Raw genomic sequence first — 14,971 nt, forward strand, 5'->3', positions numbered from 1 at the left:
CTCAGCGGACGGCAGCAAGACACTAAAACAGCTTTCAATTAGAATTACACAACTGAAACACAGGTGCCTTCATTTCCCCTTAGTTATGGCCTTAGGAAGTGATTCATGGCGTCCAGCTGAAGAGATAGCAGGAGTACCTGCTTGCAGGAGCGTAGGAAGGGGGGTACGGGGTGTGTGGCTCACCCCGGGTGTCATCCTTGAGGGGGGTGACAAAATGGCACACCACGGGGCCTGGCCTGCGAATGTGACTTAACAGGCATTATTGAAACCTGGTGGGATAAGACTCATGACTAGAATGTAGAAATTGAGAGGACAACCTGTTCAAAAGGAAAAGATCAAACAGGAAGGGGGGAGGAGTAGCATTATAAGTAAAGGATGTGTACACTTGTGAAGAGGTCCATGACTTGGAGCATGGCAGATTGAGAGCATCTGGGTAAATATTGTAGGAGAGGGAAACAACAGTGACCTTACTGAGGACTTGCATAATGTCTTCCTAGATCATATTGCCAGACATTCAAAAAGATGGGATACAGTTGTCATGGGAAACTTCAACTACCCCAATATCTGCTGGAACTCAAACTCTGCCAATGATGTAAGGTCAAACAAGTTCCTCCATTGCCTCAATTTCATTTCCCAGAAGGTAGAAGAAGCAACAAGGGGGGGGGGTCATCTCTCTTGGACCTGGTCCTCACCAAAAGGGAGGAACTGATCAATAAAGTGAAAGTACAGGGAAACCTGGGAGGAAGTGATCATGTCCTCCTCTGTTTCATGATACAGAGGCAAAGGAAAGCTGAGTGTAGTCGGACACGCACTCTGGACTTTAGGAAGACTGATTTCAAAAACCTGAAGGGACTACTGTGTGACATCCAATGGTAAAATATACTCAAAGAGAAGGAAGTTCAAGATGGATAGGAGTTTCTTAAAGGTAAAATATTGAAGGCACCATTCCAAAAAAACTGGTGTGACTGCATAAGGAGCTTTCAGATGAGCTTCAGGTATAAGAAATGGAAGAAAGGAGAAATTACGAAGGATACATGAGTAGTCAACAGTTGCAACAGTGGGAAAAGTCAGGTGGGCCAAAGCTCAGAATTAACTCAGGCTTGCAAGAGAAGTTAAAAAGGATTTTTAGAATGTTTCTTCGGCTGGATGGCCCTCAGAGTCCCTTTCAAGTCTACAATTCTATGACTCTTATGTTTTTACCAGTGTATCGGTTTGGTATAAGTTAAAGAATAAATTTACCTTGCTTTTGTCTCCTCATACTTCCTTATTTTACAATGAAATCATCTCACATGCAGGCGACATGCTCAGTGATCTTACATCTTTGTATAAAGCAGAACTAGACTGAATAAAAAACAACAACAACTAGGCAGCGGGTTTAAATACTATGTAAAAATTATTAATACCTTGACTGATTTTCTCTGCAGTTGTATCAGTACTTTCAAATAAGAGAAGCACCATATTGTTTATTAAGGAAATGTGGACCTTTGAGAGCGGAAACAGAATTTGAAATATTATTAGCATCAGAACAAGATAAGGGTTTAATTGGTAAGGCCTATATTATAATTATTAAATTGGATAACAAGACTGGAACATTTATAAAAAAGGGCTAAAATATTTGACAAGAATTGACAGAGAAGGAATGGAAATGGGTGTTGGTTAGAATACTCAGACAGATTATAACTACAGATTTCAAGGAAAATGCCCATGAAGTCCAATATCAGTGCAGGTATATTCTCAAATAAATGCTGGAGCTGTGATGTGAACTAATCAGAGAGCTTGCATGTTTTTTTGGAGTTGCTCAGTAATTCAAATTTATTGGCATACTATTAGAAATATTAGAAATGACTGGTTATTTATTGTTAAGTTACTCTAAAATATTATTATTTGAAAGGTACAGTGCATGACATTGATTTGCAAAATGTTTCAAAATGTTGAAACTTTCTGGAATATAGTAAAAATTGTTTTCTTATGTGAACAGCCTTTCGAAGTCCAATAAAAAAAGCTGCAAATCTGCAACCCCACTGGGTGGCACTCGTGATGTTTCTCCAAAATGGGTTTGATGCTGTGGGAAATTTCAGGTGACCCAATGTCTAGACCCTGAATGAATTCCACAAACAGAATTTCAGGAATGGGAGTAACCAGAGGTTTAGCTCAGTGAAACCCCTCCCCCCTCTGAATATTGTGGCCTTCTCTTCAAGTAAGAAAGCAGAAAGTTTGTGGGGAGGGGAGCCAGTGGTGTGTTTAGAGCAGGGGTAGGCGGCCCGGGGGCCGGATGTGGCTCAATCACCTTCTCAATCCAGCCTGCGGACGGTCTGGGAATCCGTGTGTTTTTACATGAGTAGAATGTGTGCTTTTATTTAAAATGCATCTCTGGGTTATTTGTGGGGCATAGGAATTCGTTCACCCCCCCCCAAAAAAATAGAGTCCAGCCAACCACATGGTCTGAGGGACAGTGGACCAGCCTACAGCTGAAAAAGGTTGCTGGCCCCTGGTTTAGAGTGCTGGACTAGAGCTGGGAAGAACCAGAATCAAATCCCCTCTCAGTCATGAACTAGACTAGGTGCCCTTAAGGTAGTCACTATCTCTCAGCCTAATCTATCTCGCACAGTTGGTGTGAGGATAAAATGGGGATGGTCAAGAACCATACATGTTCATTGGAAGAATAATGGGACATGAGTGCAGAAAAATAAACAAATAAATAAACAGCCTGTAGCTATGTGTGTGAGAGAAATGCCCACAATTTATAGAATCCACATGGGTTGGAAGTAGAAGCACAATCGGTCCAGGAAAGGATTGTCCTCACGTGTTGACAAAACGTTTTTGGCTGGCAGAATTGTGCAGCTAGCTTCATTGCTTCTGGCACGTATACCAAGTATGTAACCAGCTACTGTCATTTTCCTCATTTTCTTTTATTGTGGGCGGCAAATTGTTGCCCTCCAGATGTTTTTCGACTCCAGCAAGTCCATGCTTGCTGGGGCTGCGGGGACTTGCAGTCAAAAACATCTAGTGGACATGTGTGTACCTAGAAATTCCCACTGTTCATCAGAGGGCAGTGGGAAGGAAGCAGCAGCAGAGTGATGATTTAACCCAGGGATCAGCAACCTTTTTCAGCCGTGGGCCAGTCCACCATCCCTCAGACCATGTGGTGGGCTGGACTATATGGGGGGGGAATGAATGAATTCCTATGCCCCACAAATAACCCAGAGATGCATGTTAAATAAAACCACACATTCTACTCATGTAAAAACACGCTGATTCCCGGACCTTCCACGGGCTGGATTGAGAAGGCAATTGGGCCACCTCCGGCCCCCGGGCCTTAGGTTGCCTACCCCTGAGTTAACTCTCAGCTGAACTCTGTCCATCAAAATAGCAGAGTATGGTAAGCTCAGTACTGTTCTTTTTCTTCCCCAATTATCCTCAACTGTAAGCGAAATTAGAAGGATGGAATTTCTTTCTTTCTTTTTCTTTCTTTCTTTCTTTCTTTCTTTCTTTCTTTCTTTCTTTCTTTCTTTCTTTCTTTCTTTCTTTCACTGATGAGGAACAGAGCAAAAAATCTGCCTGTGCGCAGCACTTAAAAACGTATCGGCCTCTGTCTGAAAGCAAACGGAGCTGCACACATGTTGGTTTCCATACAGATTGGCAAGAAAACTGAATTCATAAATCGGTCAAATTCTGGCTCCAGGATTTGTCTCTTGACAGCTTGTGGGTTGGGCTGTGCTGAAATTCTTCCTTTACTTGCATTCTTCAGACTGGCTGCAATGTTTATAGGCAGAGGCAATCCTTACAACATCCTAATTGGTTCCATGTTTATTACATGCCCGCCTTATATAAACCTAGCAGGACTCCTGAGAGCTCCAGGCTGCTAAGAAAGGCTGGCTGCTTGTGCAGATCGCCCAACAAGGTGGGTACAAGTATCTCTCGCATAGGCTTGTAGCTCGCCGCCAAAAAAGTGTGGGATGGGGAGTTTATCTCTATGTGCACATAAATGTTTTACTTTTATTAATTAAGGCTATACCAGTGATGTTAATGATGATGATGATAATTTTAGTGTTACCTGCACAAGTCCTGGGGTAGCTGTAGGCCAAGTTGCAGTTGGAGCTGCCAGAGCACAGCATCCTCCTGCTGCCTTTCCCTCTATGTTTCACCTATTTGTTTTCATCTTTCTGTCTACCTATCCTCTGGTTACGTTCTCTGTCCGCTTCCTTTTCTCTTCCTCAGCTTCCCTCAGCTCCATTCTCTTGTTCCCTTCATTTCCCTTCATTTCATCTTTTCAATACTCTTTCCCTCTTCCCACCCTTCTTCACATCTCTCACTTTCCCCACTTCTTCCCAGGATATATGCTCTTACATGAATGTATGTCAAGTTCTATGTTGTTTGAAATGCAGAAACATGAGACTCGACTCATGTGTTTCTCTTGGTTTGCAGAAATGCCAGAAGGTTCGGCTGTCTATAGCACAGAACAGAGCAGAGACAGATTGTAAAGGGCAAAAACATGACCCAGTGGCTAAAAACTGAGGTAGAGAGATGTAATGTTGCAATTTCCCACCCATTGGGATAAATAGCTTTCCTATTTCGTAAACCACTTTGAGGGTTTTTTGTTTTTTTACAACCAAGCTGTTTTCATAAATTTTATGAAACGAATTATGAAATAAATGCATCTGTCTCAGCAACTCTTTAGGAAACCCCTTCATATAGCTAGGAGCATAACAGGCTGATCATAAATGAGGACCTTCAAAAGAATATTTGAACTAAGTGTTTGTTGATTCCTATGGGAAAGAGAACTGGGCCCCACTGCAGCATACGCAGAAGCTGGTTTTCTACACTGATTCTTTAAGCAGTCTTTTAACCTGGCAACAGGACATCTTTGTGGGGTGGGACGCTGTCTCTTTCCCTTCTGAGAATGCAGAAGAAAGATTTTTCTTCTCTCTTCCCCATAATGGGGCAGAAGAGCAGGAAATTGTGTACGAGAGAGAATATGCGGTGTTCCTGCATGTGTGTATGAGTGCATGTTTTTGACTGCCTGTGTGTGTGTTTAAGAATGTCTGCATGCTCTGTGCCTGCATACATAAAGTTTGTTTTGTTTCCCACTTTTTATTATAAACTAATCCCAAAGCTGGGTACAATACTAATAAAACATGATTCAATTGTAATTTAAAAAGCTATAAAGCAGGCATGAGCAAATGCACAGGCCAAATAATACCTATTAGTGGCTAAAATGTCATTCTCCCCACCCCAGCGTTTCATGACATATTTTTATGGTGGTGTACACACCAGAGGGGGGGGGCAGCGATTTTGTCATCCAGTGCATATTATCTGATTTGTCCCCATGTCTGCAAAACCCCTCCAAAGTATTCAGTTAAGCTGTCATCTGCGCATGTGCTGTCATCTGCGCTTGTGTATCAGATGTCTCCATTGTGTACCTCAGATTAACTGCAGTTTACATTTTAAAACCAAATAGGAGCTACTCTGAGGGAAAACACACCAAACAGCAGTATTCCTCAAGTAGTTACAGGATGTATATGGATTGTGGCTAATGTCATGCATACTCTGCTTCAAATGCCAATGGTGGCTGCGCAGTAGAGCTGGAGTAAATGGTAATGCATCCACAGCCACAGATTCAATCTGTTGGCACCGAAAGCTTATAAGAGCATAGTAACCACAGGAACATAGGAAGTTGCTTTACATTGAGTCAAGGCTCATTGGTCAATCTAGTTCAGTATTGTCTGCAGCAGGGGAGGAGAACCTTTTCTGGCCAGAGCAGGTTGGATCTTAATCTCCCCACACCTGGCAGGTCCAATTTGACAAGTAGTTGATGCTTGAAGTCTTGTACTTTGAAAGCCCTTTGCAAGCAGCCCCATGTTGTTCCTTAAACTTCTGAACATTGGAGGTTTAAAAAGCAGTAGTTGTTTACAAAGGGCTTTCAAACAGCCCCCTGCTCTTTGAACATCTGGTTTTTGGAAACCTTTGCAAGCAGCCCCATGTTCCTGCATCTCTCTGTACTTACCTGTCCATCTGAATGTCTGTGAGGGAGGTGTGTGCAGGTGAGCCACACTCATTTTGAGCACACCTACCAGTGGCATGGATAGCTGACAATGTGTGACTCAGGTTAGAAAAGGTTAGCCGCCCCTTTTTTAGAGCCTTGTAGGCCATGTTGTGAGGGTGCCCTGAAAAGTGTGTAAAAAATATTGTCAATAAATAAATAATAACATCCCCCTATTCAGCTGTCAAATGTGTACATGCTGCTACATGTGCTTCTAAGGGTGTGTTTCTCTGTTTTTCCTCTCATGCAGACTGAATTCCTGTTGAGGAAAACTTCTCCATCTTCGACCTGCTAAAGATCCAGAAAAGTTGCCCATTTCCCCCTCTCCAAACAGCTAAAGATGAATAAAATTATTGTTTATGAAGAGGAAAACTTTGAGGGGTTCAGGAAAGAATTCACTTGCAATGTTCCTGACCTACGTTCTGTAGACTTTGGGGATTGCATTTCCTCCCTTAAGGTGATTGGACAACCTTGGCTGGTCTTCCGGGATCCCAACTATAAAGGTGTGGGTTTTGCATATGAAGAAGGAGAACATAAGCACATCCAGTTAAGTAATAACATTTCTTCTATCCAACTAGTCACTGAGGACTTGGAAGATCCTCAGATCACACTTTATGAGCACCCTAACTATGAAGGGATAAGCAAAGTGATAAAAGAGGAAACCAACCTAAGTTATGGGTATTTCAATGACAAGGCGTCTTCCCATATTGTCCAGAAAGGTGCCTGGCTCCTCTATGAACATCCAAGGAGAGGTGGTTGGTACTATATAGCTCGAGAAGGAACGAAGCTTGATAACTATGGCCCTTTGTATCATTTCCATGATAAGTGTTCCCACGTGTATCCCCTTAAAAGTGGCCGGCCTGTTATCACTAGCAGGATCTTATGGGACCGCATGAACTTGGAGAGTGAGAGGGATGTGATGATTGATGAGATAAATTGTATCAACACCACGGAAACAGAGCAGACATTCACCACCACCAGCAGTCGAACCTATGAAATGTTCACAAGCCACAGCTTCAAATTAGCAGTCCCTACCCTTCAAATAAATGAGAGTTTCAATTTAAGCATAGATCCGAGCACCAACCTGACAGTAGAAAAAGGAAAAATTGACTCTTTTACTACTGTAAACAAAATCGAGGTGACCATGCCAGCCAAGGTCCCCAAAAAATCAGAATTGAACATCCAGGTGATCATGAAGGTAGCCACGGCCTCTGTTCCTGTGGAGCTGATCATCACCAATAATGGTAAATCAAGGACGGAAAATGGGCAGTATCGTAGTGTGTCAGGACGCAACATCACCACCAAATACAGCATGAAATCAGTGAAAAATTAAGCAGAGGACCAGTAATCACCAAAAGCAAAATGACCATGCCAGCCAACAACCCACTTTCATTTTGAAATGAACAGCTGTAGATTCAAGAAGAGCATTTCTCCCTTCCTGTGAGGAAGACCATTACCTAGAAATGGGGAGATGGGGCTGGACAATGGGGAGTATTGCAATGTGTCGAGACTTTAACAGCAGCACTGAATATATCGGAATATATGGGAACATTATTCTCACTGTCTCATTTCTCTGTTCATTCCCTCTACCCTGCCCCACCTGCCTTACCCACTTGCATGTAGAGAAAATAATTAGGATTTTATTGTCTACAGTATGCTTCCCACCTTCCCAGCACTTTTATGGAAGTTTAAACTTCCAACCCACTCTTCTAATTTTGCAGATATTTGTATCTGAGTGGGGAAATTGTGTGTGTGTGTGTTAGTTCATTGTGATTGGTTGAACGTAACCTGTCCTAGGAAAGAAAACATTACCTTTTTTTAAAAAAATAGAGAACTGCATTTCTTCTTCCATGGAAAGATAAGTACTTGGCATCTGGAACAAGGAAAAATTCTTAAATAAAATTTTTTTGCATGTTCCTTGATCTGCTATTACTGCAGACATTAAAGACACTATACCAGATGAAATTCCTGAAAGTGGCAAGACAATGCTGGTTTTGAGGGACTGATGAAGAGGAACTGAAGGGCAAACTGATAACAGGAGGACTGTGTAATTCATATAAAAATATATAGCAAAGAAATCTGGAATCCACAGTTAGTACAACGAACTAGAAAATAGTCTCACTTCACTGACAAAAGACATCCGACAGAGAGAATCCAACAGAAAGTAGCTGTTAGGACACAGGTTGGTAATAAATACATTGTATGCTCAATTAAGCCTCCACAGCAACTCTGTATGGTCTGCAGTTCTATTTATGCTTCTTAAATCCTATCTGATTTTTAAAATGATTTCTAGGGTGAATGGTTGCAGATACGCACCTCCTTAACTGCTATGTTTAAGCACTCTGGAGAACATGCTTCTGCCAATTTTGTTTCATTGTATTTTTGCATCATGTATTAGACTCCAGCTACTGTTTGGATGCTTTTCTGCTTATTAAACCAGACTGGTGAATATCTCAATACAACTATGCGCGTGTGATTATACTCTTCGGAAATGGCTCACAGAATGCCAGCAAGAAGGGGGTGACAGGGCTGCATGATGAAGAACGGGGGGGGGGGGTGTTGACATGTGGTCCTCCAGGTGTTACTGAATACCAAAACCCATCAGCCCCAGCCAGGTTTGGCAGTGATCAGGAATGGTGAGAGTTGTGGTCCAGCAATGTTTAGATGGCTACATATTTCACATCTCTCATCAAGAGGTTATGACATAATTAGATGACTCACAGTGCAGTCTATACTCAGAAGTAACTCTCACTGAGTTTAATGAGGCTTCCTGCCATTTAATTATGTATAGCATTATAGCCTCACACTTTTACATCTAATTCAAACTAGTCCACTTTGCTCATTCCAGTATTCAGACAGACAATAACTTTTATATTCTACCCAAGTTTCTTAAAGCTAGATTCTGCCTGCCAATATATACCATGTATTATAATGATCTTTTAGAACCTTCCTTCAAAATACAATTTGTTTCTGTAACATCATTTAAATCAAATGAATCTTATTAGTAAATGAGATAGTATGCCTGATATTTGCATGAATGCCATGTTAGATGCAAGAGCAGAGTATAGTATCTAAAATATTACAGCTTTGTTTTTTATGTAGTACAGAGCATAATAGAAAAATGAGAAAGCAGAGTTCAATTCATTTCACCCTGTCCTAGACTGAGATAAATTTAATTGCAATCTTCTTACTGTATAACAGTGTATTATTTCAGCAAAATAAGGATTGGTGATGGATCTCCTGTGGCCCCTGAGGTTGTAAATTAGACATGGACAATTTTTAGGGTGTTTTTAAATATGTAGTTACTGGTAGGTAGCCGTGTTGGTCTGCTGTAGTCAAAACAAAATAAAAAAAATCCTTCCAGTAGCACCTTAGACACCAACTAAGTTTGTTATTGGTATGAGCTTTCATGTGCATGCACGGTATCTGAAGAAGTGTGCATGCACACGAAAGCTCATACCGATAACAAACTTAGTTGGTCTCTAATGTGCTACTGGAAGGAATTTCTTTATTTAAATATGTAGGTTAGTCTATACAAACATCACATTCTCTAATAATTGTACTATAAGATTAGGACCTCATATGTCATTATTACACACACACACACACACACACACACAGAGAGAGAGAGAGAGAGAGAGAGATTACTTGTCAAAACATTCAGTTTACATAGAGCATAAAATATACATAGTTTTAATGTATCAATAAAAGTTGCCCTAAAAAAACACCCATGTAGCAAACAATGTATGATGTTCTACACAAACATAATCCACTCATACACATTTGTATAGGCCAGGGGCCATCAAAAATTGAGTGAGTGAGTAAGGGTGGTTGTAACAACAAATATAGAAAGCCAAAGCGTTGCTAAGAGAGTGCTGCAGGCTTTATAAGGGCTCAAAATGGTGGAGAAAGACCAAGATGGAGATAACACACTCCTCAGTGGCAGAGAGCTCTGGACAGGATTGCAGGACAGGTGGCACCTGCAAGCAAGAAACTTTAAGTGAATTGCAGCTGAGAAATAAAGTCCTTTATTTACTACCGTATTTTTCGCTCTATTGGACGCACCGGACCACAGGACGCACCTAGTTTTTAGAGGGGGAAATCAAGGAAAAAAATATTATCCCTCCCCCCAGCCACAAAGAGCAACGGACAGGCTGTGCGCAGCCTGTCTGCTTCTCCCAGAGCTTCTTGGGGCTGCGGGGGAAGCCCGGGTTCCCCCACCAGCCCCAAAGAGCAAAGAAGCCAAGACAGCGCACGGGATCCATAGCCGCGCAACCTCTCCAGCCAGGAGCTAAACCTCTCCAGCGCGGCTAAAGAAGAAGACAAGGCAGTCCAGGGCAGGCACCCACTGCCCTGGCTTCCTCTTTAGCCTTGCACAGCATCTTTAGTCTTGTGCAACGGGATGGATTGCGCCCGCTGTCCACCGGGGCTGGACTAGATGACTCCTGGGGTTCCCTTCCAACCTTGCAATTCTATGACCTCGGAAGGTGTTTGGGGTCTCCACCACTGGAGGCTTTTAAGCAGCGGTTGGGGGACCATCTGCCTGGCGTTCTTTAGCTGTGATTCCTACATTGTGAGGGGGCTGGGCTAGATGACCCTCAGGTGGCCCTCCCAACTCTATACAGTCCTACAGTTCTGCAGCAGGAGATCCACAGCCACTTAGAATCATAGAATCATAGAATTGGAATAGACCACAAGGGCCATCGAGTCCAACCCCCTGCCAAGCAGGAAACACCATCAGAGCACTTCACACAATGCCCACTCCCAATTTTCATCTGAGAGACATGTGGCTTCAGTGTCTAGGTAGGTACCCCCCTACTTGCCACACTTCCCCCACCTCACTTAAGCTGAGGGAATTCCTGCCCAGAGAAGCTCCCAGGTGAGGCAAGGGTTAAGATCTACCTCTGGTAGATCTCTTGCGGCTGGAGAGGCACGCAAGGCTAAAGAGGAAGCCAGGGCAGTGAACGGGATGGATCGCGCTCGCTGCCCTGGCTCCTCTTTAGCCTTGCGAAGCCTCCCACCCCCACCACCCCCGCTGGAGAGGCGCGCAAGTCTAAAGAGGAAGCCAGGGCAGCGAACGGGATGCATCGCGCTCGCTGCCCTGGCTTCCTCTTTAGCCTTGCGAAGCCTCCCCCCGGCTGGAGAGGTTGTGCAAGGCTTTTCTAGAGGAGGGAGAAGGGACTGACTGGCGGCGTCAGTCCCTTCTCCCTCTTGGGGAAAAGCCCGCAAGAGCCGCGCGAAGCTTGTGTGGGGCTCTTGAGGGCTTTTCCTGCCTGCCTCCTCCCTGCATTCGCTCTATAGGACGCACAGACTTTTCCCCTTAGTTTTTAAGACGGGAAAAGTGCGTCCTATGGTGCGAAAAATACGGTAATTATATATGTATGTGGCCAGTGAAATATAACAACTTGGTGTGGGTGTGTGGGTGTTTCTACACACAAATCAACTTCCAACTTCTCAGGAAAAATTAGACAAACTAATAGGGAGAGATTTGGAAAGGTGCCAAAAGACAGCTCACAGGCCATGATCCTTTTTTATATTATTCCTGTTGAGATTATATCTCATTCTGCAATTAGATGTTTCCATACAGTACAGTACAGAGTACAACAGCAACCTGGTGGGGAGTCTAATAAAATCAGAAGGAAAGCCAAAGGGGCATACATTTTTAAAGCTCCAGAGCCAAAAGCTGGAGTCACTCTGTTAAGAACTCGGAAGGCATCTTCTGCTGAAGCCCATTAGTCTATTTGATACCATTCTGCACAGTAATGCATGGATTTATCCATCTGCAATTCCCTCCAGACATTGCTGGACAGCTCCCATCCTCCTTGATCATTGCTAACACAAGCTGAGACAAGGCTGTAGTCCAACAACATCTGGAGGGCATTGGGTATCGTAGAACTTAGGTGACTATCCTCTAAATTGAATGAGCCATTATTGGCTTTGCAGATGTATTTCTCAAGCAGCTGAATTCTAACCACATTTAACCAGAACTAATGCCACAGGTTTCAAGACTTCCTTTACATACATGGTAGCTAGCTGGTGGCATCCTCAAGTGGTAATTCTGCCCGGGGGGTGGGGGTGGGGCTGTGGGAATGTCACTAGAGCTCTGGACCCTCCCTAAAGGGATCACCAATACCAGGGACTGACAGGCAACTGAACATAGGAAGCTGCCTTATACAGAGTCAGACCACTGATCTATCTAATTTGGTATATAAATAAACAGAAATCCATTACCAGCTGAAATTAGACAGTTGCCTAGCATCTTGATATTTAGATGGCTACTGATGTCTTTTCCTGAAGCGTAACACAATCATTTTATGGGATATTAAATGTACAATTGTAGAAATTGTTTATTTTTGTTAGAGTCTTATTTTATCTTATTGTATGCTGCTTTGATAGCTTCTGTGATAAGGTTAATAAAGCTGTAAAAAAAATTAATTTTAAAAAATCCACAGTGATGGACAGCATCTCTCCAGGATTTGGTCTCTTCTAGTTTATATAGAGATCCTGGGGACTGAATTTCAGACTTTCTGTATGCAAAACATATGCTATACCACTGAGTTGAGGTCCTCCTCCTAACAAATTACAGTGGTACTTCGGGTTAAGTACTTAATTCGTTCCGGAGGTCCATTCTTAACCTGAAACTGTTCTTAACCTGAAGCACCACTTTAGCTAATGGGGCCTCCTGCTGCTGCTGCACCGCCGGAGCATGATTTCTGTTCTCATCCTGAAGCAAAGTTCTTAACCTGAAGCATTATTTCTGGGTTAGCGGAGTCTGTAACCTGAAGTGTATGTAACCTGCAGTGTATGTAACCTGAGGTACCACTGTAATTGAAAACTGCCTTTTTAGTGAAGCAGATTTGAGGACACATGATGCAACCATCAACAAGTTTGGGTCTGACTAATGCCTGGATGCTGGGAATCCATAGTACTTTCTTCCACAATGACTGAAGAAAGCTGGGATATAAAATGTACTTAAGGGTGCTTCCAGATGATGTTTATTGTAGGATTGGTGCTTGCCTATCCCCATGCCCCATCATTTCATCTGATTTCTGGAGGGAAATTGGTAAAAATTAATCTCAGGGTCGTGGGTCCGAGCCCCACGTCCGGTAAATTATTCCCGCATTGCAGGGGGTTGGACTAGATCAGGCATAGGCAAACTCAGCCCTCCAGAAGTTTTCGGACTACAACTCCCACCATCCCTGACCACTGGTCCTCTTAGCTAGGAATGATGGGAGTTGTAGTCCCAAAGCATCTGGAGGGCCAAGTTTGCCTATGCTTGGACTAGAAGATCCTTGTGCCTCCCCACTCCAACTCTACAATTCTAAGCGAGAACTGTCGTCCACATCTTGTTTACGATTTGTGAACCAGCTGTTTACATTATGGTGACCCTATGTGGAAGCACCCTACGGAAGAAAGGCGGAATATAAAACGTACTTGTCATGTAAAACCCAAGGGCGGGAGGGGACCGGTCATTAACAGGAAACCCCAGTTGGAGTCTGGTGGAGCTGAAGCGGCGGGTATGTGCTCGGAATATAAGAAACTCTGCGAGGCTCTGGGCAGTGGGGCAGCGAGGGAGAATGCGGGAGGCAGAGACGAGCAGGGGGAAACGAGGAGAGGATGCATGTCTGAATTTGAACAAGAGTCAGTCCCACAGTCCCAGGGAGCGGGGAGAGCAGCCTGCCGCCGCCGCCTGTGCCGCCGGCTCTCGGGGGCGGCGCCGGCACAGGCGGCGCGAGATCCGCCCCAATTCTCCTGCTGCGGTTGAACCCTCCGCTTTGTGTGTCCCTGCCGACGCTCCGTAGCAGGGCGGATGTTGTGAGGAGCCGCTGCCGGGGCTGGGCGAGCCAGGCGTGGGGTGGCGGCGGCGGTGAGTCAAAGCGGCGGAAAGAGAGGCAGGCAGGAGCGGAGGGGTCTCGCCGGGGCTCCGGGGGTCGGGGAGCCCCTGGCCGGGGTGGGCGCGAGGGCCCAAGGGGGGCGCCTGCGAGAGGCCTGGCTCGGCGGCCGCGACTAGGCCCGGGTCAGCCGCTTGGGCAGAGTGCCGCGGCGCCGAACTCTCCGACCCGAGAAGAGCTCCAGGCTGCCCCGTCGGCTCAGGGAAGGCAACTCAGGGAAGGCGCTCCTCGCAGCCTCCAGCCACGCGGGGAAGCTCTCGGCGGTCAGCCCCGCAGAGTGGCCGTGGCCGCCGCCGCGCCGGTCCTTGGCCGGGTATCGCTGCCCTTGGCGTGGGTTCGTCGGGAGGCCTTTTCCAGGCAGGGAGCGGCTGCCGCCAGGTGCCTCGAGCCGCCGCGCGCGCGCATCTTCCGTGCCCCTTTTCTCCCGCCTTTGCGTGCCTCCCTGCCGTCCCCGGCACCGTCCCTCTGCGCAGCGCTGACACCACCTCGGAGGAGCCCTGGTGGCTGTGGGGAAGCAGTTTGATTTCAAGTTTCCGCCAAAGGAATGCGGAGGGAGGGAGGGAGCCAATCTCCCCTCGGATGTGTCGTGGGGAACCTCAGTTACGCGGAGGAGGTTGTCAGTGGGAGCTTAAGCGTACCGCCTCAAACGTAAACCCCACTGAGTTCTAGCCTTTAATCCTATGCACACATTGCTTAACCTGGGAGTCCTTCTGAGCAGACAGCGCAGTCTGTGGTCACCATAGCGCCAGCCTATATACACTTACACAGAAATCACATTGATTTAAATGAGGTATACTCACCGGTGAGTGTTATGGGACTGCAGCCTGATTGTACTAGGCTCAGGGTTTGCATCTTTGCTGCCTTATCTTATGCTAGGTTTACTCTGAAGTAAGCACTCTTTAGTTCACTGGACTTTCCTCACAAGTAAGTGTGCATGGGATCAGATCATTAAATACTTTTCTTAATAAACCTTTGAATATGCAACAGTAGAAGCTGCTGCAGCGGTGTCAGACAGTGATCCAGATGTTGCAGTGCATGG

General features: G+C 45.0%; 2 protein-coding genes and 1 long non-coding RNA gene across 5 annotated transcripts in view; 2 read left to right on the forward strand and 1 right to left on the reverse strand.

Moving 5' to 3' along the window:
- Positions 1-1,424: 1,424 nt before the first annotated feature.
- On the forward strand, positions 1,425-7,856 carry LOC308582597 (epidermal differentiation-specific protein-like). The gene is made up of 3 exons (XM_081185901.1): positions 1,425-1,545; positions 3,749-3,901; positions 6,291-7,856. The coding sequence occupies exon 3, from the start codon at positions 6,381-6,383 to the stop codon at positions 7,371-7,373; it is 993 nt and encodes a 330-aa protein (XP_081042027.1). The 5' UTR covers positions 1,425-1,545; positions 3,749-3,901; positions 6,291-6,380; the 3' UTR covers positions 7,374-7,856.
- Positions 7,857-7,958: 102 nt separating this feature from the next.
- Positions 7,959-13,577, reverse strand: LOC308582621. The gene is made up of 2 exons (XR_014005773.1): positions 13,475-13,577; positions 7,959-10,020 (listed from the first exon to the last, which is right to left on the reverse strand). It is a non-coding gene; the product is annotated as an uncharacterized lncRNA (long non-coding RNA).
- A 188-nt stretch (positions 13,578-13,765) lies between these two features.
- The window catches only part of RNF123 (ring finger protein 123), a 97,393-nt gene continuing 96,187 nt past the window's right edge, over positions 13,766-14,971 (forward strand). The window contains exon 1 of one of the 3 annotated variants that reach the window (XM_081185821.1): positions 13,766-13,904. The gene's annotated coding sequence lies outside the window, so the exon portion shown is untranslated. Of the gene's footprint in view, positions 13,905-14,162; positions 14,311-14,422; positions 14,581-14,971 lie in introns of those variants that run through there. The other 2 variants (XM_081185822.1, XM_081185823.1) reach the window with 2 other exon arrangements.

The sequence above is a fragment of the Podarcis bocagei genome (genome assembly GCF_964188305.1).
Source record: "Podarcis bocagei genome assembly, chromosome: 2".
Lineage (NCBI taxonomy): Eukaryota > Metazoa > Chordata > Lepidosauria > Squamata > Lacertidae > Podarcis > Podarcis bocagei.